The sequence below is a fragment of the Ovis canadensis genome, chromosome 2 (genome assembly GCF_042477335.2).
Source record: "Ovis canadensis isolate MfBH-ARS-UI-01 breed Bighorn chromosome 2, ARS-UI_OviCan_v2, whole genome shotgun sequence".
NCBI lineage: Eukaryota > Metazoa > Chordata > Mammalia > Artiodactyla > Bovidae > Ovis > Ovis canadensis.
The window spans coordinates 38,595,238-38,621,656 of NC_091246.1; the positions used below are offsets into that span (position 1 = coordinate 38,595,238).

The 26,419-nt window shown below is 45.9% G+C and overlaps 1 protein-coding gene across 2 annotated transcripts in view; it reads left to right on the forward strand.

Annotated features, from left to right (window-relative positions):
- TRIM35 (tripartite motif containing 35) overlaps positions 1-26,419 on the forward strand; it is a 59,928-nt gene that overhangs the window by 30,635 nt on the left and 2,874 nt on the right. Inside the window, exon 5 of one of the 2 annotated variants that reach the window (XM_069575937.1) lies at positions 12,985-13,073. The exons of the other annotated variant lie outside the window; for it this stretch is intronic. Within the exon in view, the coding sequence (XP_069432038.1) occupies positions 12,985-13,000 (16 nt within the window). The 3' untranslated portion in view covers positions 13,001-13,073. Of the gene's footprint in view, positions 1-12,984; positions 13,074-26,419 lie in introns of those variants that run through there. 2 annotated transcript variants of the gene reach the window in all.

The following is a 26,419-nucleotide window of genomic DNA, read 5'->3' on the forward strand; positions in this document are numbered from 1 at the left end:
AAGCAGTCACATTGACTTGTGAACCTTCTATTGTTTTCAGCCGTCTGCTGAAAAAGCAAGCAGCAGAGGTGTCGGGGGGGAAAAAAAAAGTGGTGAAGCTCTGGATAGAGCGGCTGGGGGAGGAAGCCAGAGCCCTTCAAAGAGCTGCCGCACAAGGGCCAGCACCGCACTCAGAGACCTTAAGCTGGCCCATGTCTAAGCCCAGCCTGGGGGCGGGGGCGCATCCAGATCCCCAGGTCTGGTCCACAGCATTCAGCCGCCCACGTCTCAGGTGGAAATGTCAGTTCATTAGCTGGTCCAGACGCCTCTTTAAGGCATCCGGGTCTTAAGGACACTTTATAGGCAGGGATGTTACTATTGGTTCCTGCTCTCGGCATGATGTCACCATCAGCCAATCTGAAGTCAGCATTTCCTCCTAGGCAAAGGAATTAATTACGAATTAATTAACTCTTCCTAAACCATAGAGGCAAGCAAAAGCAGTGCCCGTCATCTTTTCTGGTTTTTCTTTGCCAGCAGAGTAAGGAGATGGAGTTGGAAATAAACTGAATAAGAGCAGATGCTAGTTTTGTAGATACGTGCTGTCAGTCGTGTCCGACTCTTTGTGACCCCATGGACTGTAGCCCGCCAGGCTCCTCTGTCCATGGGTATTCTCCAGGAGAGAATACTGGAGTGGGTTGCCATATCCTTCTCCAGGGGATCTTCCCAACCCAGGGATCAAACCCAGGTCTCCCGCACTGCAGGCGGATTTTTTTTTTTACCGTCGGAGCCACCAGGGAAACCTTTTGTAGATGTAGGCATAGATACCATTTTTTAAGGTATAAAAGTAATATATATTCACTGAAAAAATTGTGAAAAGAATTACTTGAATTCCACCACCTAGAGTTAACAATAATAAGCATTTCGATGCAGGTTCTTCCTACATTTTAAAACTCAGAAGTGTGGGAATTTTATGGAAATTAACTCCCACTATAATTTTTGTAGCATTTTAAATTTATTTGCTGTGAATAATCAATGATCTTCAAATGAATAGTACTTAATGGCTGCAAAACTTTTCAACTAAATGGACATTCTATAAGTATCCCATGAAGTATTGTATGGGAATATCATAATTTATTTTAAAAGTGCCCTGATCACAACTGAAAATAATACTGTCACAATTTGTGTATTTTGTTATTCAGAAGCTAAGTCGTGTTCAACTCCTTGTGACCCCATGGACTGCAGCACACCCAGCTTCCCTGTCCTTCACTATTTCCCAGAGTTTGCTCAAATTCATGTCCATTGATATACATTGTCCAATTAATTCCTTAAGATAAATTCCTAACAGTGAAATTCCTGTGTCAAAGATTAAAACGCATGTTCCCAGACTGCTCTCCAGAAATGCTGCCAACAGTCTACAAGAGTTCAATTTTTCACATCCTAAACAAACCAGTACAAAATGATAGATAGCTCATGAAGCTTTTTCAAAATTAATCTTCTTCATTACTGGTGATATTGACCATGTTTTCATGTATTCAGTCCCCTCTTATATTTCTTTTTTGCGTTCTTTGTCTTCTTTGCCCATTTTTATATCAGGATGTTTGCTTTTTTTTCTGACCCATGTGCAAGACCTTTAATTCAACTTGACAATATTTTCTTGAGTGTTTTTTTCATAGGTACATTAGTGGGTGTACCTAGGCACATGGTTGCCTTGTAATGTACTATGTTTGTCAAGCTTTTGTTTCAGGGTTCATCCCTTTTCATAGTGCAATTGAACAACTTTCTTGTTTTTTTTCTGTGCCATGAAATAGTTTATGTAGCGTGTTTCTGGAAAGTTTAAAGAATCAGAGTCATTATTGAAAGAAATTCTTTGAACACTTTAAAAATACCTTACATAATTATTAGTCAACCAGGTGGCACTAGTGGTAAAGAACCTGCCTGCTAATACAGGAGGTATAAGAGATGCAGTTTCAATCTCTGGGTTGGGAAGATCCCCTGGAAGAGGGCATGGCAGCAAACTCCAGTATTCTTGCCTGGAGAATCCCATGGACAGAGGAGTCTGGCTGGCTACAGTCCATGGAGTCGCAAAGAGTCAGACATGACCGAAGCAACTTAGCACAACATGGCACATCTTTGGCCAACCAATTGGGTCTTGAAAAGTGGTCCACATGTAGCATGAGTCTGTGTATGGTGGGAATGGAGGGCAGGAGGGGAGAATGGTTCCCATGGAAGACTCAGGGACCCACAGAGAGGTCTGGACTCTTTTCTGTAGGTTCTGGGGAGCCTTTGGTGATTGTAAAGGAGGGTCAAGGTATGATCAAGAGCAGGTTTCCCCTCTTTCTCTTTCCCCTGGTCCCCAGCCCAGTGAGATTGTTCTCCCTATAGGAAAGGATGACAATAATGACCTGACTTCCAAAGCTATGGTGCTCATTACTTAGAGAAATGCAGCTACTCAGGGTCCCTGAAGGACCTGCCCCATGAAGTTGCTGGGGGAACTGAGGGCATCACTGGAGTCTCAGAGCCTCAACAGTCAGGGTGATGTCATGCTCACTGTGACCTGAGGCCTCCGTCCCCCACGGACAGCTCTCACTGGGCTTGTTACTAGCAGGCCTCTCCCCAGGTGCAGAGAGCATGCCCATCGGCTGAGGAAGGTCACAGATGGTGAACTGAGAGTCAGGCAGAGATAAATGCCCAGAGATGACTTGGGATGTGTTCTGAACATTAGACAGTAATTTTTCAGATTCTTTTCCCATATAAATCGTTATAGAATATTGAGTAGAGTTCCCTGTGCTATACAATAGATCCTTGTTGATTACCTACTTTAAATATAGTAATGTATATATGTTAATCTCAAGCTCCTAATTTATCCCTCCCCTCTGTGTTTCCCCTTTGGTAACCATAAGTTTCTTTTCTACTTCTGTGACTCTGTTTCTGTTTTGTAAATAAATTCATTTGTATATACTTTTTGAGATTCTCATGGAAGTGATATGGTATTTGTTTGCCGTCTATGGGGTCACACAGAGTCGGACACGACTGAAGCGACGCACCAGCAGCGGCGTTTTGAAAAATCAACTTTATTGACATATAAGTTACCAACAACAAAATAAACTTGTACTAAATTTGATTTAAAGTTCTCCTGGGCCCCTCCCCAGAGAGTCCTCACACCCCAACCCAGCCCCGCATACCCTCTCATCTGCCTTCTATCCCTTCAGATGAGACTAGTCTTTCCTGGAGTTTCATATAATTGAAGTAACGTGATAGTTCAAGAAAGAAACCTGTGTAGATGAGAAAAAGCCAGTTTCTTTCTGAAAAATAAGAAAATCATTTAAAAATGTGTATCATTTCCTTCTAAGGAGCAAACCAATATTCATTCTTTCTAGAGGGCAAACACACAGAAGTGTAGCCTCTTGACTGCGGATTCCAATTAGCTCCACATCTCTGTGCCTCCTCCTGCTGTGCCCTTCCTTCAATTTATCTGTTGCCGTTTTCCTTTGATGTCTTATTTATTTTACTACAGTATGAAAATGCTGTTGGCGTTCTGCTTATGGCTGTTACTAATTTCCTTGGATTTGGGGACATAAATAGATTTTTCATGGGCTAATATGTCTTCAAGACTGCTTGAATTTGGCCTGTTCATCAATCTAAAATGGGTTTGAAGCCTTTGGACAGAATGAGGCAGATGCTAACCTACATGGTGAATGAGTCTTCAGGGCTTTTTGTCATTGTGGCAGGACTATGTGTATTTCTTCCTATTCAGCTCTTACCCTATTCCTCATCCCTATAGTACCTTAAAGGTTTCCCAGGTGGTGTCGTGGTAAAGAATCCGCCTGCCAATGCAGGAGATGCAAGAGATATGGGGTCGATCCCTGGGTCAGGAAGATCCCCTGGAGGAAGAAATTGCAGCCCACTCCAGCATTCTTGCCTGGAGAATCCCATGGACAAACAGTCACAGGGTCACAGAGAGTCTGTCACCACTGAAGCGAATTAGCACACACGCCACTGTTCTCTTACCCTCCTGAGTGGAGCAAGGAGGGAACATATCAAGATGACCCCAGAGGTAATACTAGCTTCCCGATTCTATCTACATGCAGAAACATGCAGCAAGCAGACCTGGGCAGCTGGGCTACCTGTGACCTTGACTGAGGGGCAGGTGGTCCCCTCATCTCCCAAGCCCCAAGCCATCTGACACACTGTGTTTGAAGCATCACTTCTTTTCAGTTATCCTTTTAAAATACTGATTGATTTATTTGACTGCGCCGGGTCTTAGTTGAAGCACATGGGATCTTTGATCTTTGTTGCAGGATCTCTAGTTGTGGCATGTGAACTCCTTGTTGCAGCGTGTGGGATCTCATTCCCTGACCAGGGATAGAACCCAGGCTGGATACAACCTTCATTGGGAGCTTGGAGTCTTAGCTGCTGGACCACCAGGGAAGTCCCTGAAGCCTCCCTTCCTAGCTCCCTGCTATGATACCAGTCAGAGGAGGCATCTTTCTAGGGATTCTACCCTTGCTTCCCCCAGGAATTCTGCACTGGGGATGGAGCTGGCTCTAGTGCTAGAGGCCAAACTATGCAGAAAGGCAAATACTCTTCTCATCCTCTGCATTTCTCTTTTATACCTGTCCTGATTCAAGCATTTTGCTACTGGCAGTTAGCTATTGTTCAAGGACATTTTTGCAGCGAACGCAATATTGCTCTTTTATTATGAGTCACGAACCCTGGAGGGGTACCCGTATGGGATATCTGCTCCACTCTCCACGATGCCTCTCTGAGAACAGAACCCTTACTCTCTGCAGATTCAGGGAATGAAACCCAGCCCCTGGCCCAAATCCTTGACCTCAGACACACACACCTTAGCGAAACTGGGCCAGGTGGATTCTTTTCCCTAGACATTTGAAATGGGGATTGAAAGGCAGCTAGTCTGTCTCTCTGTCACCCCAAGAACATGAGATGTCCAGGGCTCACAAAGCAGAGGGAATCTGTCATGGAGATGGAAGGAAATAGCCATGTAGATGAATGTACATGTGGACACGCGTGACCACTTGATGACAGAGGTGGGAAGGGCATCAACATTCAGAAAGAAGGAGAGAGGCCGAGAGACAGAGGGAGATGGGGAGAGAAACTGGCTGCCCAGATTCTGTCGGTTTCCCAGTTTCTAGTTCAGCCCAGCTGTTCTTTTGTGTTAGTTTCTCTGTGATAGCCTGGTAAACTTGAATGAACTTCCTGTTTTTGCCTAAGGTAATTTGGAGTAATTTCCTGTTAATTTGCAGCCAAAAGACTCTAAATAAGACGCTACCTGGTACCAGGAAATGAAGCTGCGCATAACCACAGAAATGGCCCATTTCAGAACTTGGGAATAATAAGGATTCTGATGTCTTGGGATATGGAGGAATGTTGTTGTTCAGTTGCTAAGCCATGTCCGACTCTTTGCAACCCCATGGACTGCAGCATGCTTGGAGGAATGTTGGTGCAACAGAGACTAAAGCAGCCAGCGAAATTAGTGTCGGTGGTTTTGGGGGACTTGGATGATTTTCCTTGAGGCGGAAGCTTTAGGAGGCTCCAGGGCCAGCTTGAAGTATGCAGCTGATTCCTTGGGACTCCAGTATGGTGTGTGGGAGACATGCACCTGTATGAGGCTTAAGGTGGATGGGGGAGAGCAGGTCAGTTATGCAACTCTGCTCCTGGAAGTCCTTTCTGCCTATAGTATGGGAGCTGAGACCACTTCCAGGCCAGTTTTGAAATTCATCATAGGATTTACTGAACTGCAGCACTTACACTCTGTGTGGCAACAGGCATCAAAAACGAAATCTGGTGAACCAATTATGAAACAGTGACGGTGGCAGTTAGAAAGAGGACATCTGGGGAATCGATCCTTCAACACTTTTTCCAAGTGTCTGCTCTGCCCTCTTGCTGGAGAGAGGTACTGATACCCTGTGAAATGACAGATTCAGGGTGCTCTCTTTAGCTAATGAGGTGAAGCAGGTTCTCCATTGCCCTCTGCACCCAAAGGTGCAGAAACCCATTAAGCACAGAACTGGGCACAGCCTTCTGAGACACTGAAGCCTCCCAGGCATGGCCCACCTCTGGCTGCCTAGTTGTGCAAGATGTCTAGGAAAGGTGTCCAGCAAATTGAATCTCTAACTTAAGTCAATGGGCTGCCAGTTAAGGTCTTACAGGCATTACACTGCCAAGAAACCTCAAGCATGGAGAGCAGGGTCTTTGGAGAGACTCAAATCCATGCCACAGGGCTTTTTGGTCCCTCAGGAAGGCCATGCTCAGAGGTGGCCAGTTCCATCCAGAAGGTGTCTCGTGCCCCACAACAAAGTTCTTCTCAATCTCCTTTCAGGGGTGGTCCTGCGGGATCCAGGACAAAGGCCATGTTCCAAGGGGCGGAATCTGGAATGGTTCTACTGGAGAACCAAGGAGCTCCTCCTACTGGAGTCAACATGCGATGGCCACGTGCTTTGTCAGATATCAGTGACTGCCACGGGGTTACTGCTTGGAGGTTCCTCCTTCTTCATTTCTAAGTGGGGGCTTTGTGGGTATTGTCTGATTTCTCTGCATTCTATATCAGATGGAATGGAGATGGCAGGCTGTTGTCATCTCTTCTATAGGTTGTACCAGCTGGGGACTGACTTGGAGATAGGGACTTTGTTTGGGAACAGGGCCCCTCACAGGAGAGGTGAAGGTCCTGACATTGGTAGGCACGTCCGTGCTATTGTGACCCCCTGCCATAGGATGAGGCAAGACTCTAGGACCAGACAGTCTCTAGTTGACTTTATTTTCCTAGAAATTTTGAATTGACTCAAAGAGAGCTAATGGATTTCTCTGTGCAGCCCAATTACAAATGATACTGGCACAGCCAGAAGGCAATAAGGTCCCTCATGGCTGTGAGGCAGCCATAGGCATAGAGCAGCAGAGATGGTAGAGAAGGAGGCAGGTTTGCAAAGAGAGGAGAGAGACAGGGATTGAGATAAAGATGGAGAGATACAGGAAGAGAGAGACAGGGAGACACACTGATCCGTGTTTGCTTTCCTGGTTTTTGTTTCTTGGGAGAAGGTGTTGTACCATGCTTAGGTGCCATGAGAATCCCTGACCCTCCCTCCACCTTAAAAACAAAGGTCTAGTTTTGGAATAATTACAGATGCAGAGGCAGTTGCAAAGACAGGACAAGGGGATGAGTCCATGGGTCCATGTACCCCTTAGTGTTTCCCCCATGGTTACAATTTATCCAACTACAGGACAGAATTAGAGCAAGAAATTGAACATAGTATCATGTGCTGATTTATCACCTGTGTGGATTTGTGTAACTACCTCACTACTGTCAAGGTCTAGAACCATGTAACCCATAAAGATCCTCCTGCTGCCTCCTCCCACCATTCCTAACCCCAAGCAACTACCAGTCTGTTTTTCATCTCTATCATTTCGTCATTTTGAGAATAGTCCGTAAGTGGAATCACAGTTCGTGACTTTCTGAGACTGGCTTCTATTCCTCAGCACATTCCCTTGAGACCCATCCAAGCTGGTGTGTGTCTCACTCATCCACTCACGTTACTGATGACTAGTAACCCATGGCAGGGGGACTTCCCAGGTGGCTCAGTGGTAAAGAATTCACCTGCCAAAGCAGGAGATGCCAGTCTGAACCGGGGGTCAGGAAGATCCCCTGGAGAAGGAAACAGCAACCCACGTCCAGTATTCTTGCTTGGAGAATCCCATGGACAGAAGAGCTGGTGGGCTACAGTCCACGGGGTCACAAAAGAGTCAGACATGACTGAGCAATTAAACAACGGATAAATGAAGGAACAACACGTGGGAAGGATGGACCAGTCAGCATTTGTTTAACCATTCACCCAGGGAGGGACATTATGGTTGTTTCTAGTTTGAGGCTATTACAAATAAAGGCTGCTGTGAGCAATTGTATACAGGTTTTGTGTGAACATGTATTTTATTTCTCTGGGAATAATGCCAGAAGTACAATTACAATGAGGGTATGTTTTGTTTTTTTAAGAAATTGACTATTTTCTGGAGTGATTGTATTATTTTATGTTCACACCAGCTCTGCATGAGACCTCCAGTTTCTCTGTATCCTTGCCAGCACTGGGTACTGTCATTTTTTTGGATATTTATTTTTATTTATTTATTTGATTGCCCTGGGCCTTAGTTGCGGCACGTGGGATCTTTAGCTGTGGCATTTGAGATCTTATTTGTGGCTTGTGGGATCTAGTTGCCTGATTAGGGGTCGAACCTGGCCCCCTGCTTTGAGAGGACAGAGTCTCAGCCATTGGACCACCAGGGAAGTTCCAATACTGCCACTTTTTATTTTACCTGTTCTTCTAGGAATAGAGGGATACCTCCTGGGGGTCTTAGGTTTCATTTTCTTTATTGCTAATAATATTGAGCATTTTGTCACATATATCTTTGTTGTCTGTATGTCTTCATTGATGAAAGGTCTTTTTGTATCTTTTGCCCATTTTATAATTGGTTGTATGTATGTGTTTACTATCAAGTTTTGATATAAATTATCTTGTTTCATTAACAAGTTTGAAATGGGCTGTTGGTACTTGCAGACTCATGGGTGGCGTACTTTGTATTTAGTGCCAGAGTAGTGTACCTTGTATTTAGCAACAATCATAGCAACATCTAATGCTTATTGAGCACACATTTTGTCAGGCACTGACCTATGTGACTCACAGGCTTTAGCTCAGTGTATATATGTTATTTTACAAATATCATGTGTTCCTGTCCTAAATTGTAATCACCGCTGCAATTTATTTACGAGTAACCGTCAGCATAAACAAACAGCTCTGGGAACACAGCATTGCCTGGATTCGAATTGGCTCAGTCTATTTGTGTTTAGTCAGTTGAAAAAGTTCTAAGCCACTGATGTACAAGTCAGGAGAGCTGCTCTTCAAGTGAAAATCTGTTTCCACAGTCAAGACATTATATAGGACACACCTTTATTATTTGTTTTAAGTAAATATCTGTCAATGTTCGGTTCAACACATTGTGCAAAAAGAAAAATCCCCCCAAGCTTTCATCTCCTCCTAAAACAAAGCAGAAAATAAATGCCTGTTTACATTACATAGTTTAAAAAAACCACATTGGTGTGAATAAAGCAGATACAATACAGTGATCAGATATTCTGAATTCCTGGATGAGTTTAGGACCATATTTACCGAGGTTTGAGAGAGGTGGGAGGTTTGGGAAGTGTCCTGAGGTGGCTGTGAGTTGGCCCTACAGTAGAAACACCGCTGTGACAGGCAAGATCCCTTTGGGAACAGGACACACTCCTCTGTGCCTTCGGGCTGTAACTGTGTGTTGCTGGTGAGTCACTGAGCAGGATGCCTTGGGGCCCCTGGCATCTGGACAGTCAATCATCTCTGCTGCTGCTGCTTTCCACACTTCCAATCAAAAGGAGGATGCAGGAGTTCCCTGGCAGTCTGGGATTCCAGTGCAGGGGCTGTGAGTATGATCCCTGCCTGGGGAACTAAGATCTCACTTGCTGTGCTATGCAGCCAAAAAGAGAAAAAGAAAAAACAAAAACCCAGGAGGATGCAAAGCTCATTCCCACACATTAGACAGTCATGTTTCTACCCTTAGAAGAGGCAAAATGAATGAGGTGCCACGGCGCAGCCAGGCAACACATGGAGATTCAAGGAGTGGCCACAGGTGCCTGCCTGGGCCCTGTACCATGGCCCCAGTACAGCGCGGAATCATGCAGAGTGAAGCCACAGATCTGGGCATTGTTAGCCGAAGTCCCCTGGACCAATGTTCAGCAACCACATTTTGATGGATTGGTCACAGTCATTTATCCCAACCCCAGCAGACCCAGCAGGTCCTGGGATATCCTCTGCCCGCACATCTTTCTCAGCGAAACTCAGGGCAGTGCTGGAGGTATGAGAAACATGTAGCCCACTGCCCTCCTTTCCATCTCTGCCCTGGTCACGACCCAGCCCTCTGAGCCTCCCAGGTTTGACCTTGCCCATGTTTCTCGTCACCCTTTATCCTCTGGACTTGAGGCTTGACCCATTTTCTTACAAAACTCCAGACCGTGTTTTTCTCTTTAGTCTACCACTGTGTTGCCCTATGCCACCTCAAGGAAGCAGCCCTGGTGAGACAGGAAAGGGGCAGGGCACAACCTTTAAAAGAATGATGTAGCTTGAGGACCCTACGTAAATGGATTAGAACCACCCAAGTCCAAGATGGAGGAAAAGTCAACTTCACACATTGTAACCCGTTCCCACACATTAGACAGTCATGTTTCTACCCTTAGAAGAGGCAAAATGAATGAGGTGCCCATGGCGCAGCCAGGCAACACATGGAGATTCAAGGAGTGGCCACAGGTGCCTGCATGAAGGTCAAAAGTGGGCATGACTTTTTGCCAATTCCTGCAAATCCCCATCCCTTCCCTAAAATAGCTGTTACACCCTTCCCACTCATTAGACTATGAAATTGCCCACTCCTTTAAAAACTGACAACCCCATACCCTGGTGACTCTCTGGCCTTCCAAGATGGCCCACACTCTGTCTGTGGAGTGTGTTTCCCCACAAATAAACCTTTCTCTTTGCCATGGCTCGCTCTTGAATTCTTCCCTGTGCAAAGCCAAGACCCACACTTGGCAGTGGTCCCAGGCTCTCAGATGTGGCCTGGGATGTGACCATCTTCTCATGCCCCACACTCTTTCCTGCAACACTGGGACTCTCCCTTCCAGAAAGGCTCCAGGCAGGGCGGTTCTGCCCACCTCCCTCTTCCCAATATTATTTTCCCTCCCCCTTACCAGCTAAGCTGTCTGCAAGTTATCTTTCCTAGCTGACTCTGCTTTCTTTATAAATGGGGTCCCTTTTTAGTGGGTCCCTTTTTCACAAGGCTGATGTGAAATTGATGGATTCTGTTATACCAGGGGGTGTGATGGTATAACGAAAGGGAAATTATTGTTTAAATGGGCACAATTTTTCAATTTCTGGAGATGCATGGCAGCACATCATTGTAATTATACTTATATATCACATCACGTCTTAGTACTCAAACCGTAGTTAGATAATTCTAGAAATGGGTGGCCCTTCCTTTTCCTGTCCCCGTCTTGATCTCTGCTCTCAGATCCTGATAACCTGTCCTCCACACCCTGGTTCCAGTCCCGCCCTCTTATCAGTCACTCAAGGGGACTCACAGAGTGCCCCTCTTACCCAGCAGTGGAGGACCGCTCCCTGACTGCCATCACCATGGCAACTCACTGTCTCCTCCTTCCTCCCCATCCCCCATTTTCCAGTGCTGCTGGCAGATTTATGGAGTTCCAGACTTCTCAGGGTTGGGAGGGAAGAGGAAAGAGGCTGAGGGAAAAGGGAGGCTCCCTTGACTGCAGAGGCAGCTGGCCACGCAGCTCAGGTTGGCTTGGGTCCCTGATCCCAGCCTGGTATGCAGCGGTCCCTCTGTTGTCCCCACACATTGTGGAAACCACTTGGGGATCCCTAGGCACCCCTAATTCCCTCTGAGAAAGGGCCAGCATGGGCCCTGAGGGTGGGGGGTTAGTGGCACATGGTAGGCATGGTAAGCGTGTGGTTCAACCAGAAGATGGGTCTCTTCTGCTCTTGCAGCATGGTGGGGTAGGGGCTGGGGGATTACCTGATTGAACCAGGGCCAGTGAGCTTTGCAAATGCCAAAGGCTGTCGGAGGCATTGGTTATTCGGCCATTCCCAACGTGGCTGGCCAGAGTGGGGCAGCCTAAGGAGTACTCACCCCTCCTGACATGAAGTAGGGAGTTTGGAGATGTATTTCCGCATGGGACCCCCTAGAGGACAACACAGGGACAGTGGGCATGAGATGCCAACCAGTGGGTCCCAGCTGGGGAGGGCAGCCTGGTGGGGGTCAGCAGCAGACCCTGAGAACCTACCTTTTCCCCAGCCCATCTGTAGAATGAACACACCCATGTCTTACACATGCAGGACCTGCAACATGCAGATAAACTCTCACTGGTGCTCTTGTAGTCAGAAGAAATCATTTCAAGGCATGAGCTGAATTTAAGGTAACTTTAATTTTTAAAAAATTTATTTATTTACTTTGGCTGTGCTAGGTCTTTGTGGTTGCATGGGCTTTTCTCTAGTTGCAGAGAGCTGTTGTGCTGTGCAGGCTTCTCATTGCGGCGAATTCTCTTGTTGCAGAGCATGGGCTCTAGGGTGCATGGGCTTCCGTACTTGCAGCATGGGGCTCAGTAGTTGCGGTTCCCAGGCTCTAGAGCATACGCTCAGTCATTGTGGCACACAGGCTTAGTAGCTCCACAGCATGTGGGATCTTCCAGGATCAAGGATTGAACCCATGTCTCTGGAATTGGGAGGTGGATTCTTTAACCATTGAGCCAACAGGGACACCCTCAAGGTAACCTTCTGTCATGATGTGTATTCTTAGTCAGCAGGGCTGTGGTGGTGGCAGGTGAGAGCCCCTGAAAATGATGGTGGTTGAACAAACCTTCCTCTGAAAGGTTTCCCAAATGTAGTGGAATTGAGACCCAGGCTACAACCTGGATGAACCTTGAGGATGTTCTGCTGAGTGAAGTAAGCCAGACACAGAAGGACAAATACTGTGTGATTCAACCTACATGAGGTAATAGATGAGGTAATGAATTTACTAGAATAGGTGAATTCATTGAGACAAAAAATAGATTCGAGGTTATGGGAGGTTGTGGTGGGGAGAGGGAGTTAGTATCTCATGGAGGCAGCGTTTCAGCTCAGGAAGGTGAAAAGGATCTAAAGATAGGGGATGATGGTAACATAGCCTTGTGAATGTACTTAATGCCACTGAACGGTGCACGTAAAAATGGTCAAATGGTAAATTTTAGGTTATGTGTATTTTACCACAGTAGCAGAAATCACCTCCCCCGCCCAAAAGGGAGTGGTGAGGTAAAGCTGGGTGGAGGATTGCTCTGTCCTGGCCATGGGGCGTGGGGGTGCAGGGCTTATCTGAGGCTTTGATGGAGAGCAGTGTTCTCTGCCCCTAACTGCCTCACTCTGCCACCTCCAGCCGCCTGTGGTGTTGAGAAGGCTGTGTCCCGGCGCCCTGCTCCTGATTGCTGAAGCCACTGCGGATGCCCTGTCACCTCCCTGTGGGGTTCCACCTCATTTGGGAAACCCCAGGGTGGTGACCACCCTCAGCATCAGTCATGTCTCCCTCCCTCTGGAAGGCACAGGTATGTGTGGTGGACTGTGAGGACCCACCAGTGCTGGCCAGGTGGCTACAGCAAATGTGTGGCCCACGTGCCAGCCAGCTGGCAAGAAGGTGGCTCTGCTCTCCTAGGACCACCATGTCGCTCCCATACCAGCTCCAGGGCCTGGGGTGCCGGCAGCCCCTCCTTGCCTTCTGACTCACTGTTCAAACCCACCAGCCCTTCTGAAAGAGCTGGAAACAGGCACAAAGCCCTCCAAGGAGCTATTTTTAGGGTTCATCTGTTCCTTTTGATTTCTCCTCTAGATTCTATATTCTCCCTCCCCCAGATCAGAAAAAGCTAAAGATTCTGGACACCATTCATCAGTCCCTCTGTCCAGGTGCTCTTTCTTTGCTGGGCAGCTCAGTTTGCAAGCTGGGCCCTCACCTCCACCTTCCCGTACCACTCCTTCTCTCTTTCTTCTTCCCCAACCTCACCCTCTGGTTCCCCAGCTCCAGAGGCAGTGTAGAAGGCAAGCTATTTGTCTGACATCATCTTCTACTCCCTGGTCTGCTAAGAGTTACTCACTCAGGCAATCCCTGTTCAGCCAGAGGAGACTGTCCAATTGCCAAGCAACCCACTGTTAGCCAATCACAGAGCTTGGAGGTGATGTCATGGTGAGAGCTGAGCAGTGGTGCTGATGTGGAGAGAAGCCCAGGGTACCACTAATTGAGGGAGTGAAGAAGGCAGCAGCTCGCATCTAACTGGACTGCAGGTAAGTAGAATGGAATGCAAATTATTTGAGGCTTTTCATACAAAAGAAAAGAAAAACAGCAGCTGTAGAGAGGAGAAGCAAGGAGTCTGGTATCTATTGTGTTGCCTTTTGGTTTCACTCAGTTCAACTTTGCCAAATCCTGGGGGCAATGGGGTGAAGCGTAAAGGATGGTGCCTGGCAGAGGGGCGAGGATGGGTTCCAGGAGTCTCTTCTATTCTGGACCTCAGGGGACAGAGGATGGGTGGGAATCGCCAGAGCTTCTTACGGATCAGCCATCCACAATGAGTTCTTTCTGCATAAAAATGTTTTGTTGCTGAGGGAGAAGGGTTTTATTCAGAGTCTGGCTTTCTCTGGATCATCTCTGGCCCCACAGAGCCCTCACAAACTGAAAGCAGACTGTGGTTTACATTTGCTTTCTCAGCCACAGCTATTCTGTCTCCCTTGCCCACTGGCAGCCTCCTTTGCTTTCTCCTCAGTCTGTGCTGGGTTGCTTTTTTCTCTTGGTTCTAATAACACAATGAGCTCACCATCTCTTCTTGCCCCGCCCCGCCCCTGAGGTCAACCTGGTCCTACCTCGGCAGGGACAGATGGCTGTGAAGCTGCAATCTGTGGGAACCCACACCTGCCACACCCTGTTCTCTGCCTGTGGCCCCAATCAGGGCGCGACACCTCCCCAGCCCCAGTGCTCAGCCCCCTGCCTTCACCAGGAGTTTAGGCATTGTCCCCACCTCATCCCGGGGACACAGGGTTTTGACAGCCAGCGGCCAGCTGTGTCCCTGCGTGGCATGCTGCCTTTGTTTTATTCCTCTTGGAGGGCATGGTCAGTTGTGGAGGAGTCTCAATGTCCTGAAAAGGGCAGGACCCCCTAGGGCAGCACAGAAATATACCAATAGCACCTGTCCAAATGCCTGGAGAAGGGACCCCAGAGGCTAGAATAGTGGTGGTTGGGGAGAGGCGGCAAGCAGTGACCTGTGGGGTGGGTGGGAGGTTGAGGGTGGATGTGGGGGAATCTAGTCTCCACCAAGTCTGAGGCTCCCTCAAGAGGGCGGAAGCCTCTCCCACAGGCAGGAGTCAGGGTGCCAGAGGGAGATGAGATCATCCTTCAGACTAGGGGATAATCCTAGTGCTGGAGCTAGCAGAGAGGAAAGGTCTGATCGGCAGCTCCACTGCACGGAGGTTGAGTTGCCCAGAGACCCTGCCCCACCCTTCAGGGCCAGCCAGACCTGCATTGCCTCGGCTCTCCCATGTCCCTATCTTGCCGCTGGGAAGATCTGTCATTTTCCCTGAAGCCCACTTATCATTGATAGGGCTGGAGCACCTGTCAGCAAGTCCCAGCCCATGTGGGATCCCTGGCTCCACCCAGGCTGCTCAGGGAACAGGTTTGAAATGGGCAAGAATCCTTAACTGCTGGAGGATCTGCCACAGAGCAAAGTAGAGAGTGAGTCCCCCATCACTGGAGGCATCCAAGCCAAAGTCAGATGACCACCCAGCAGGGTAGCTATAGAGGAGATTTCTGCATTGTCTTGGAGATTGGTCTGGATCAGTGTTTTTCAAACTGCAGATTGAGACCTGTTTGTGGATTTTGAAATCAATTTTGTGGGTTGTGACTTGTTATTTTCTTTTTTTAGATAAAATGGGATAAAACAGAGTAGGAAAAAAGTAAAAATGCATTCCATACAGTAGTATTTTCCTATACCATTTTTAGTTGCATATTCTCAGTTATGTTAAATATAAATATATTATTAAGTTTATAAATATATTTAATAACATTCATAAGTAAATATGAATATACTTATGTTTATATTTCAGCTATATATATGTGTATGTGTATACATAGATATACATATTTGTGTATATATATGTAAATACATGTACATATATATGTCAGTATCATGGCATATACGTATTGGATCATGATATAAAATGTGCTTCTTTATTGTGGATTCCAGTAAGAAAAAGGATTGAGAAAAACTGGCCTAAATAACCTCTTACCACTTTTTCTAACTATAAGACAGTAAACCTGTAGATAACTCTTACTAGACTATGAAGTTCATTTAACATTTTAAAAAATTCTTGATTGTGGTAAAATACACATAATATGAAATTTACCATTTTAGCCATTTTTAAGTGGTCAGCCAGTGATATGAAATACTTTCACGTTGTTGTGTAACCATCACCACCATCTCCAGAACTTTTTAAATTTTCCCAAACTGAAGCTGTCCTCACTAAACAATAACTCCCCATTCATTCCGCCCCACACCTGGCAGCTCCCCTTGTACTTTCATTATTGTGACTCTGAGTACTCTAGGTCCCCCATCAAAGTGGAATCCTACAGTAGTTATCTTTTTATGACTGGTTATTAGCAGAGTGTCTTCAAGGTTCATCCCTGTTGTGGACTGTGAGCTTCCTACAAGAAGAACTGATTCATTAGTGCCCCAGGTACAAAATAAGTGCCCAAACCCCAAGTGTTGTTTTCAGTGGAAAACTATATCTCTTTAGGGAGAGATAATTCTAAATGACCCATCAAAGACAGAGAAGTCTGGTGTAAGATGGTCCCCTCTGAGCAGACTATGGAATAGATATTATGGTGGTGGGCAGTGGGAGTGTCTTTTATTTCTGGCTTCATATCTAGATTTTACTGTGGCTCAATCATAGACATTCTAGGGGCAAGTGAGGTTAGCTGTCTTCTCTTGTGCAACTAGGTCGTTTTAACCACACTTTCCCTGTGGGACAGATGTGAGCTTACTGACAAGATTTAAAATAGAGCAATAAAGACATAAGCTGAGATCCAGTGAGCAAGGTCCTGGAACAGAAAACCGAGACAATGGCAAAGAAGGAGCATAAGAGAGAGCTAGAGAGAAAGTGTCTACATGAAACCAGCCATATAGAATGGGAAAATTCAGATCTTTGGGGTTCTTGGTTTAAAATCATTGAATATTTAAAAAAAAATCAAGATCAGAAACAAAGGCTTCATTTTTCCTGAATTCCTAAGATCTTCTCTCCAGATCCCCTTGATATTTTTATATTATTTCCCACTTACCTGGAGACTATCATTTGGAGATACAGAGATAAAGAATTCCCAGAGATTTTGAAATCCTGAGTAGGTGGACATTTTGGAGGGTGGGGTGGGGAGAAGAGAAATTTGGAGGAAAATTCTAAAACATGCCATGTGTAATGGCCTGTAGGGAACCAAACTTTTATAATGCCCTGTAGGGAACCAAACTCTCTCCCTTCCCATCTCACCTCCCCCCTTTTTTGGCTTGGGAAATAAACATGCATCATACATAACTTAATTTGCTTTTAAAATTAGAATTTGCTGTATTTAGAGATGTGGTAGTCTTGGAAAAAGGTTACTTTTTGTCCTTTTCTTTGGGGGAAGAGTGAGAACCCCCCCCCCAAAAAAAATCTTCCTTGACATTTAAAAAAGCATTTTTGAGATGTGTACATTTTCAGTCCCGCGACAAAGACAGGGAGACACACAGATAGAGGTATTGGGTTGGCCAAAAAGATTTTTCCATCACATCTGGCTAAAAATCTGAATAAACATTTTGGCCAACACAATACACCATGCCTGCATCCCGATACACACCGATTCTGCTTCCCCAGTAGAACTCACTGGTTTTTTCTATCATTGCAGACTGATCGTTGTATGTCCACTCTTTTAGGGTCCTACTTTTAGTGGTGGGTGGTGGGCTTCTGCCAGACTGAACAGATCAGAAGGGGCAGGAATCTGGGGGTGGTGGCCTAATTTATAACAGGGCACAGGTGACCTGAGAGCTCAGAGAACAAAGTAGTGAGTGTGAATCCTGAGAAAGGAGCTAAGCACAGACTCTGTGTTGATAGACCCAGCGGGATGGGGGCTGGGCAGAGTGCAGCGTTCCAGTGGGTCATTTGGGTATGGGGGCCCAGAAATCCAGACCGGGTAGAGAGAATGGTTCAGACTGAGTGTGTGTGAACAGGTGGACCAACTATCTGCTGACTTCACAAACCAACTGGGCTGTTGATCCCACAGTAGGTCTATTTCCTACACCTGCCACCAAACGAGATAGGCAAGGACTCAACAAGGATTCCATGAACTCCTCCTGGAAAAGAATTATTCCAGCATAGTCCAGATAATCAAAGAGTTTTATCACATTAAAGGACTCAAGTACAAAAAAGATGGGGTATTGATGATGACCACCAAGAAAGAAAATGCTAGAATTTAGAGTCATTGTCTAAGTATAATCAATTGCTCAGAAAGGTGAATGCAAATGTTAAACATCTGGAGGCCAGGGAATATATATATATATATATATATATATATATATATATATATATATATATATATATATATTAAATTCATCATCGTATTTCTCCTTAGTACCTTGCCTTGTGCTTATAGTAAATATTTCTCCAAAAGTATTTGTTGAATGAATAATGCAAGAAAGAAATCAATAATGATACTCTAGAACTGAAAATCCAAGTCATTATGACAAAAGTCAGGTTTGTAGGGAGAGGAAGTAAAAGTGTGCTAAAGCTCTTATCTCCTAAAGAAAATCATTAGATACTGTTCTATTCTTCATGTAATGAAATTACATGCATTCCTCATTTTATTGCGCTTCAGATATTGCAGTTTTTACAGACTGAAGGTTTGTGGCAAACCTATGTTGTCAGATGATGGATAACCATCATTTTTTAACAATAAAGTATCTTTTAGACAAAATGCTATTGCACATTTAGTAGACTCTAGTATAGATAAACATACCTTTTATACCTACCAGGAAACGAAAAAATTCATCTGACTTGTTTTATTGCAACATTTGCTTTATTGTGGTGGTCTTCAATGGATCCTGCTACATCTCCAAGGTCTGCCTGTAGACACAAATGATTTTAACTTCAAGATAAAATCAAGATATAAAACTTAACAAAGCATCGGAGAAGAATGAAAGAACAAAGAAACCGGAGTAATATTGCAAAAGAGGAGAGTCTCCCTCTCATGTAGCTAGATGTGGGGCCAGAAACCAGGCTCTGCCCCTCCTACTCAGTCTTGGGAACAACACTGGACCTCTTGGGTCCTCTGTCTTCTCATCTGAACATAGATGTGAACCAGAAGCACTGTAAGATCTCCATGGCTCCTCCCATTTATGGGCACAGAACTTGACTCCTGGAAGTGTTCCCAAATCTGTTGCTTGTTCTCTGTTGACAGTGAAAATGATTTAATTGATTGCACTTGGTAGGTCATGTGTGTGCATTTTAACAGGGACTTTTTGAGGCAATGCCTAACGCAAAAGAGGGCTCAGTGTTGAGACTAGGGTACTTGTGGCTGGGAGGGAGAGTTGGGACAGGCAAGCTCTGGTGTGCCCTTCAAACACATGCCCCAGGCAATCATTCATCTTCCTTACATTTACACTTGGCCTCGAGTCTCAGGAAGTACCACGGAACTGTGATGTTGGGCTGACCAAAAAGTTCATTCTGCACTGTCCATAACATCTTACGGGAAAATCTGAATGAATCTTTGGCCAACCCAATATAGGAAGACTTTGATAAATCCCATCTTTATGGGATCCCATAAATCTCATCTTTATGATTTTCGACTTTTATGATTTTAGGCAAATCAAGTCACCTTCCTGAATTGATCGTCTGTTAAGTGGGTTTAATAGTACCTGTTGGATAGAATTTAGAGAGAATGAAAGGATAAAAGTGATGATAACAATGTAAAAACAATAGACATAAACAGAAACTAGAAGGAAATACCAATAGAGTAGCAAAATGCCAGAGATTCGTTTCCTTTTCTCTGTCACATAGATATTCTGAAATGTATTAATATGTCTGTAATTAAAACATTATCAGTAAAAGGAATATATATATACAAATACACACACACACACATGAAAGTGCCTGGCAAGCTGTAAAGCACTATGAAACCTTCCTATTGTGACTAGGAGTAAGATTACAGGGACTTTCTCTATGTGCTGATGCTTCCAAAGGCTTTGACCCCAGGATGTGACACAGAGCTGGGTCCCAGTTCCTTGTTCTCCATCCAGCAACGCTTCACAGAAGCCCATGCCCCTGACTTGTGTGTGTGTGTGTGTGTGTTTCTATGCTTAAAAAAATTTTTTTTATTGGATTATATTTGCTTTACAATGTTTTGTTAGTTTCTGCTGTAAAGCAAACTGAGTCAGCTATACGTGTATACATATATCCCCTCTTTTTTGGATTTCCTTCCCATTCAGGTCACCATAGAGCATTGGGTAGAGTTCCCTGAGTATACAGCAGGCTCTCATTAGTTATCTATTTTATACTTAGTACCATGAGTGTGTATGTGTCAACTCCTCCATGTGCCTGATTCATATTCTAGTATGTTGATTCTCTCGTATCTATTGAATGGAAAATAAAACTAGCCCCCAAAGCACCTTCACTGTGGATTATTTGGGGCTGTCTGTTTTCCAGACTTAATTTTCCTCCTCTGGCTTGCCAACAACAAGCAGGGGCCCCTCAGACTTAGACCATCAGAGCTCTGCATTTGCCAGCCGGTGATGGCTCCTTATTTCCTAGAAGCACCGTTTCTAGGAAATGAAGCTGCATTTCTCAGCCTGCTAGGGACAGTCTGGAGGTTATTCTTGGCCAGGGCTCCCACCATTTCTTCCCCTTGGAGCCTCAGAAGCAGACCTAAGCAGGTGCTGATCAGACACTCGTCAGTTCCCCACATCACTTAAAATCACAGGTTGCACATACACAGACAGGCAGGGCCCACTGAACCACACCAAGGCCTTGAGTATCCAGGGATTTTGGTATCCACAGGTCTCCTGGAACAGATTCCCCCATGGATCTGGAGGAATGACTCTATTCTGCTTTGTCTAGTGTCTCTCTGCAAGCCTCAACCGTCCGTTCTTGGCCCATACCCTAATACCTACTCTTTCTCCCTTTATAACATGGTCCTTATTACTGCCAGAGACTTGCCCAAGGCTAGCAGAAATTCCAAGACTCTAAATTCACACCCAGGGGACCCATTCATTTTTTTCCTTATCGAAAACCCTTTTGGTTATTTTAGGACCTGGCTGAGGGCTTGGGCATGGAATTAAATATTCAACAAATATTGTGGAAAGAATGAAAACCACAATCATGAAAAAATAATTATCTCTTCTTTTAAAGAAAACCCAAATGAGACACATGACTGCCAGTCAGAGCCTTTGGATCAACATGAAATAACCAGGTTTACTGAATGGACATGATATGATTCCATGACATTTAGGCAGCTCGTGCATTGTATTTTAGGTTAATGTTATAATTTCAACAGAACTTTAAAAAATTCTGGTAATTGGCACAAATCAAAAGAGCCAGCTTCCTCTACTGCTTGTGGTTAAAGGAACTGGGTCAGAACTCAGAGCTTCCACAGCATGATTCTATGAGTTCTTCTACTATCTCTGAACACTCTTGCCAGGGACCACTCTATTCAAACCATTTGGATGCACATTAGCTTTTTTCCTCTGGAAAATAGTCTACAGGGGATTTGACACATTTTGATGGCATTTTCTGGGCAGAGCTTGCAGTGACAAATAAAATGCTTGTTCACTCAGGTCATATGGATGGTCAGAGATGCCTCCGGGGTGCCATTCACCCAGTGAATGGCCACATGGCATCTGAGAGCTGGATGCTCTTCTCTGTTGGCTCTTGGCTATTGATTAATTTATAGAAAGCCTGAGGGCACAAGTCACCATTTCTCATCTTGTAAAAAAGTTCTTCAGCATCCCTATCACCATCAGTGGCTCTGGTGGGCCCCCCAAGTCTCCCCCCACCACCTTATGGGATGTTCCTGTTGTGTGGGAGGAGAAAGGGAAAAGCACTGACTCTGGAATTCAGAGGTTTGGTTCCATCTCTGCCACCAACTCAGTGCGGCATCTAGAAACCCAGTCCCCAGGGAGGAACACATTGGCATTATGGAAGGGACAGTCATTGGTTGTGTGTGATTGTTGTGTACCACGAAGGACATTTAGGCTACCTGGTACCACAGGGAGGCCTGTAGCACCTCCAGTCAAACAATCCTCCAAAAGTCACATATATTTCCCAGGAGTGAGGTTGCCCCTAGTTGAGAATTCCTTAGCTAGTGATGGCCAGTTCTTCCTTCCCTGACATTTTCATGTTCTGGGGGGAACTGAGGCTCTGATCTCTTCACTTTCATTTTTTCCTCCCACCAAGAGATCCCTCCTCTGTCAACAGCCTTGATTCTAGATCTTCATGGTCGGCTGCCCTACACTCAACCAAGATTTCCTCCTTCTGTGTCTTCTGATGACCTGGACCTCAGCTCGGTGGGATTATTGCTAACTGATTAATTTTACTAATTGTGCTAATGGTTCAATCCATCAACAAAAATGTGTGAATGCTTGCTTTTCCATACACAGACTCTGAGATGCTGGAGCTGGACTAAGAGTAGGGACCAGTTTGCAAATGGGAAAACAGTGCGGCGTGGGATGCAAACAGTCCAGGGGTTAGCTCATTTAGGCAGACCCTCATCCCTTTGTGCCTCATCTCAGCTTCTAGTCTTCTCCTAATCTTTTCCCCAAGCTGGTGCTGCCCAAATGAATCTTTTTGCACTAGCAGTATAATCTAAAGAGAGAGATGGGTTTTAGACTGAAAAGTCCAGATTTGCCCCTTACTACCGGTAGGACTTAGTGTAATTAACCTGACTCTGTTGAGCTCCAATTTCCTCATTATAAAAGGACCTCAGAAAATAAAATTGAGATAATGCCTATGATTTTTCTGGTACCAAGGAGGTGCCCAAGAAGTGGTAGCTGTTATTATTGCAATGATCCTCAGCATCACCATTTTTACTCTTTATATTCAAAAGATGCCAGTGGCTTCCTACTGAATAGAAGATAGAGTACCTTTCCCTGGTCTGGAGGTCTCTGATCTTCCTATTCCTAGTCTAGTAACTGGTCCCAGTGCATCCTGCATGCAGCCCAGAGGGCCCTCTCTGTTTCACCAGTAAAACCAGTCCACACACCCAGCACACAAGCAAGTTCCAGAGCCACTGCAAGACTAGAAGCACGGCAGAAGCCACACTGCATCATAACCCCATCAGCCTCTCACCTTTGCTACCTGAAGCGTGAGTCCTCTCGCCACTGGCTGAGCTTGACCGTACCTGACAGCGCAGGGGTTGGGCTGCCCAGGGAGGCCCTGCCTCTCCAACAACAAGTCTGCACCCGTCAGAAATGTGTGGGAGTGAGCACCAGGGGATGGGATGGGGGAGGTGGGGGCGACTGGGAGGCTGTGGTCCTGAACTCTGGCTCTGGTTCTGTGGCTATCGGCTGAGTGATTGAGACACGTTCCCATTCTGTTGTGGGCCCCTTTGAGCTTCTATTGCTGGATATGGTCAGTTTCCTGGTCTTCCTTAGGGGCAACCCAAGGCCTGGAATTGGCCTCTGCCTTAATAGAAAACATGCAAGGAGACTCTGGGAGGGCCAGAGCTGTGCCTCAGCAAGGGTTTTTGTCAGATGATGTTCTGATATCTGGTGTCTTGGATAGAATCTCCCACTGATGGGCCTGACCTCTTAGCCTTACCCCCTACTCTGGCCTCTATGGTCTTTTAAACTTCACCTGCCTCCCTGAATTCCTAGCATTCTGTCTTCCCTGACCTTGGCAATAACACCCATATTGCCCCTCTCTGGTAGTCCCTGGATAGGCTTGGTGACCCCACTCCATTGCAGGTATTCTACTGTGACTTGACAACCCGACCCACACTGTCAAGCCATTTGACATATTCCACAGCACTGAGACAAGCGTGCAGGACCCAGGTCTCTAAACTAAGGCTGGTCTGTGGGCCCTTGGGTTCATGGGATGCACCCAGGAGAATGGCCTGGGCTGTTGGTGTTTAAGATGGGAGAACAGAGGATGGAGAGCTGCTTCGAAGGGCTTGAAGGTCAGGGGTTAGCATAACTAGATCTTTCTAGCTGTGAGTGTCCAATCTGGGTGTCATCCACAAGAAACCTGGGGTCCTCAGGCAGCAAGGCTGAGTGCTGGGGAGGGAGTAGGACTGGCCCATCACCCACATTGATGCCGCAGGTTAATTAGGGATGCAGTCAGGCTCCCTGCTGTGGCCACCACTACCCAGGGACTCAGGACCACTTTGCATTGTTGAGCCCTTCCAGAAGAATCTTCTCTCCCCACCCTGCCCCCACCGTTATATCCTTTCTTAGAACATTCTTTTGAATCTTGAGTGCCGTAGAAGTGATGTGACTGTTGGCCTGAGGATTTATAAGGGTACCATGCACCTTAGGTACACATACACAGATCATCTTTTTTTTTTTTTTCGATTGAGCTCCAAGACATTTGGGAGCTCATTAGTTCCCCGAGCAGGGATCAAACTCATGTCGCCTCCAGTGGGAACCCAGAGTCTTAACCACTGGATCACCAGGGAAGTACCAGAGATTATCCTGAGAACCAAATCAGACCATGTGAAAACACTGGTAGCTGAGATACAATGAACGAATGAATCATGGATCTGAATGAATCCTGGCCCTGTTGCTTATCAAGTATATTAGATTGCTTGGGCTACTGTAACAAATGATCACAAACTTAGCAGCTGAACACAACAAAAATTCATCCTCGTGCAGTTCTGGTGTCCAGAAGTTCAGAAATGAAGATATTAACAGGGTCTTACTCTGCCCAGAGACTCAGAGGAGGGTTCCCCTGCCTCTTCCAGTTTCAGTGCTTCAGGCCTTGCTTGGCTTGTGGCGGCATCACTCCAGCCCGTCTCCACCTTCCCAAGGTCCTCTCTGTGCATCTCTCCCCTGCATGTTTCTTATAAGGGCACTTGTACCACTTGTACAGACAGAATGATCTCATCTTGAGATTCAACTTACTTAAATGTGCAAAGAAGTCATATTCCCAAACTGCAAGGGTTAGGATGTGGACAGTTTAGGCTCGAGGACACCACTCAAAGCACTACGCTGAATGACCTTGGTAATGTCATTTAGCCTCTCTGAGCTGCAATTCACGCCTCTTTAAGACAGGGGTAGTAAGACCTACATCACAAGGTTATGATGAAAATTAAAGTGAAAGCACTTGTCACATAGTAGATGCTCTATAAATACACATGTTTAATGATGCAGATTTCAACCCTGTGAAACTGAGAGCTTGCAACTGCAGATCTCATGGCCATGAATACCTCTGCTCATCTTTAAAAAAAATTCTTTTGTTTTATTCACACTGCGTGGCCTGTGGGATCTTAGTTCCCCTACCAAGGATCGAATGAACCCTTGCCCCCTGCATTGAAAGCACAGAATCTTAACCACTGGACTGCTGGGGAAGTCCCCTCTGCCCATCTTTAGGAGTCTCCTCTTCCCTGCCCTGTCTTCCTTCTCTGCCTATCCGACCTGTACTTGATTTCTCCTGCAATTAAAACTCCTCGCATAATATCTTTCATTGATGTATAGAGAGCACCTAGTACATAGACTTTATTAAATCATATCCTGAGGTTAGACTGCCTTCCCCCGAGTCCCCAGGACCATGGAGGAAACAGTAGTTAGCATTCAGTCCTTCCACTGGCTATAAGAGATGAGCTTATAAGTCAGAAGACTTGGACCAGCTCTACACCAACTAGCTGTGTACCCTTAGCTAAGAATCTTAACATCTCTGAGCCCCAAGTTCTTCACCTAAAAGTGAAGTTGACAATGCCTGTCTTATCAGCCCAGCCCAGCCTCCTGCAAAGATCGACTGGGATAATGTAGGCAACCAGGACTATAATCAGTCACATGCTGCAGGAGTATAGGGTCTTAATTATCATTTTCAGCTCAAGCCAAGGGACGCGGTCCCTGATTCTAGGTAGCCACGTTCACAAAAAAAGCCCAGCTTGGTCTCCTTCTTCCTCAGGGTGTTGTACTTACTCTGCCCCCTCTTTCCTATTTGGACCCCCACTTTTAAAAACAAGTATTTACTTATTTTTCTATTGAATTTTTTGTTTTGTCCTTGCCCCGTGGCACGAGGGATCTTCACCAGAGATGGAACCTGCCCTGCCTTGCCCCTTGCAGTGGAAGCTCAGAGTCTTAACCAGCGGACCACCCTCACTTCTGATCCATTACCCAGGTTGAGGTCTGAGGCTGTGCCCTCTCCTGGCAAGGTCTCACTCCCTCTCCCAGTCGCCCCATCAAACAGCCTGGTCATGAGTGGGAGATGGTGTGCAACAGAGCTCATGACCAGAGCTGTTGTTTCTGGGCATTCTGCCTGCATCTCTGCTCGGGGACTCACTGGTGCTGCCAGGATCAACTTGACTCCGAGGACAAAGCCCCATTGTGTTGCATGGGGAGGGGCCCTAGCGGGGACCTCTGGCTCCAAAGCACAAGGAGAACACAGAGGCCCTGAGGGGAACAGAGCCCTTCGAGTCTGGTTGACCTGGTTTCAAATCTCTGCACTTTCACTTTCTAGCTGAGCAACTCTGAGCAACTTGCACAAACCCTCTGAGCCTCTATTTCCTCGTGTGCAGACGGGGATGACAGTGCTTACCTGTAGGTGTGCGATACCTGGTAGTGAGCTTGATGTAAAAGGCTGAGGAAAGGAAACTAATA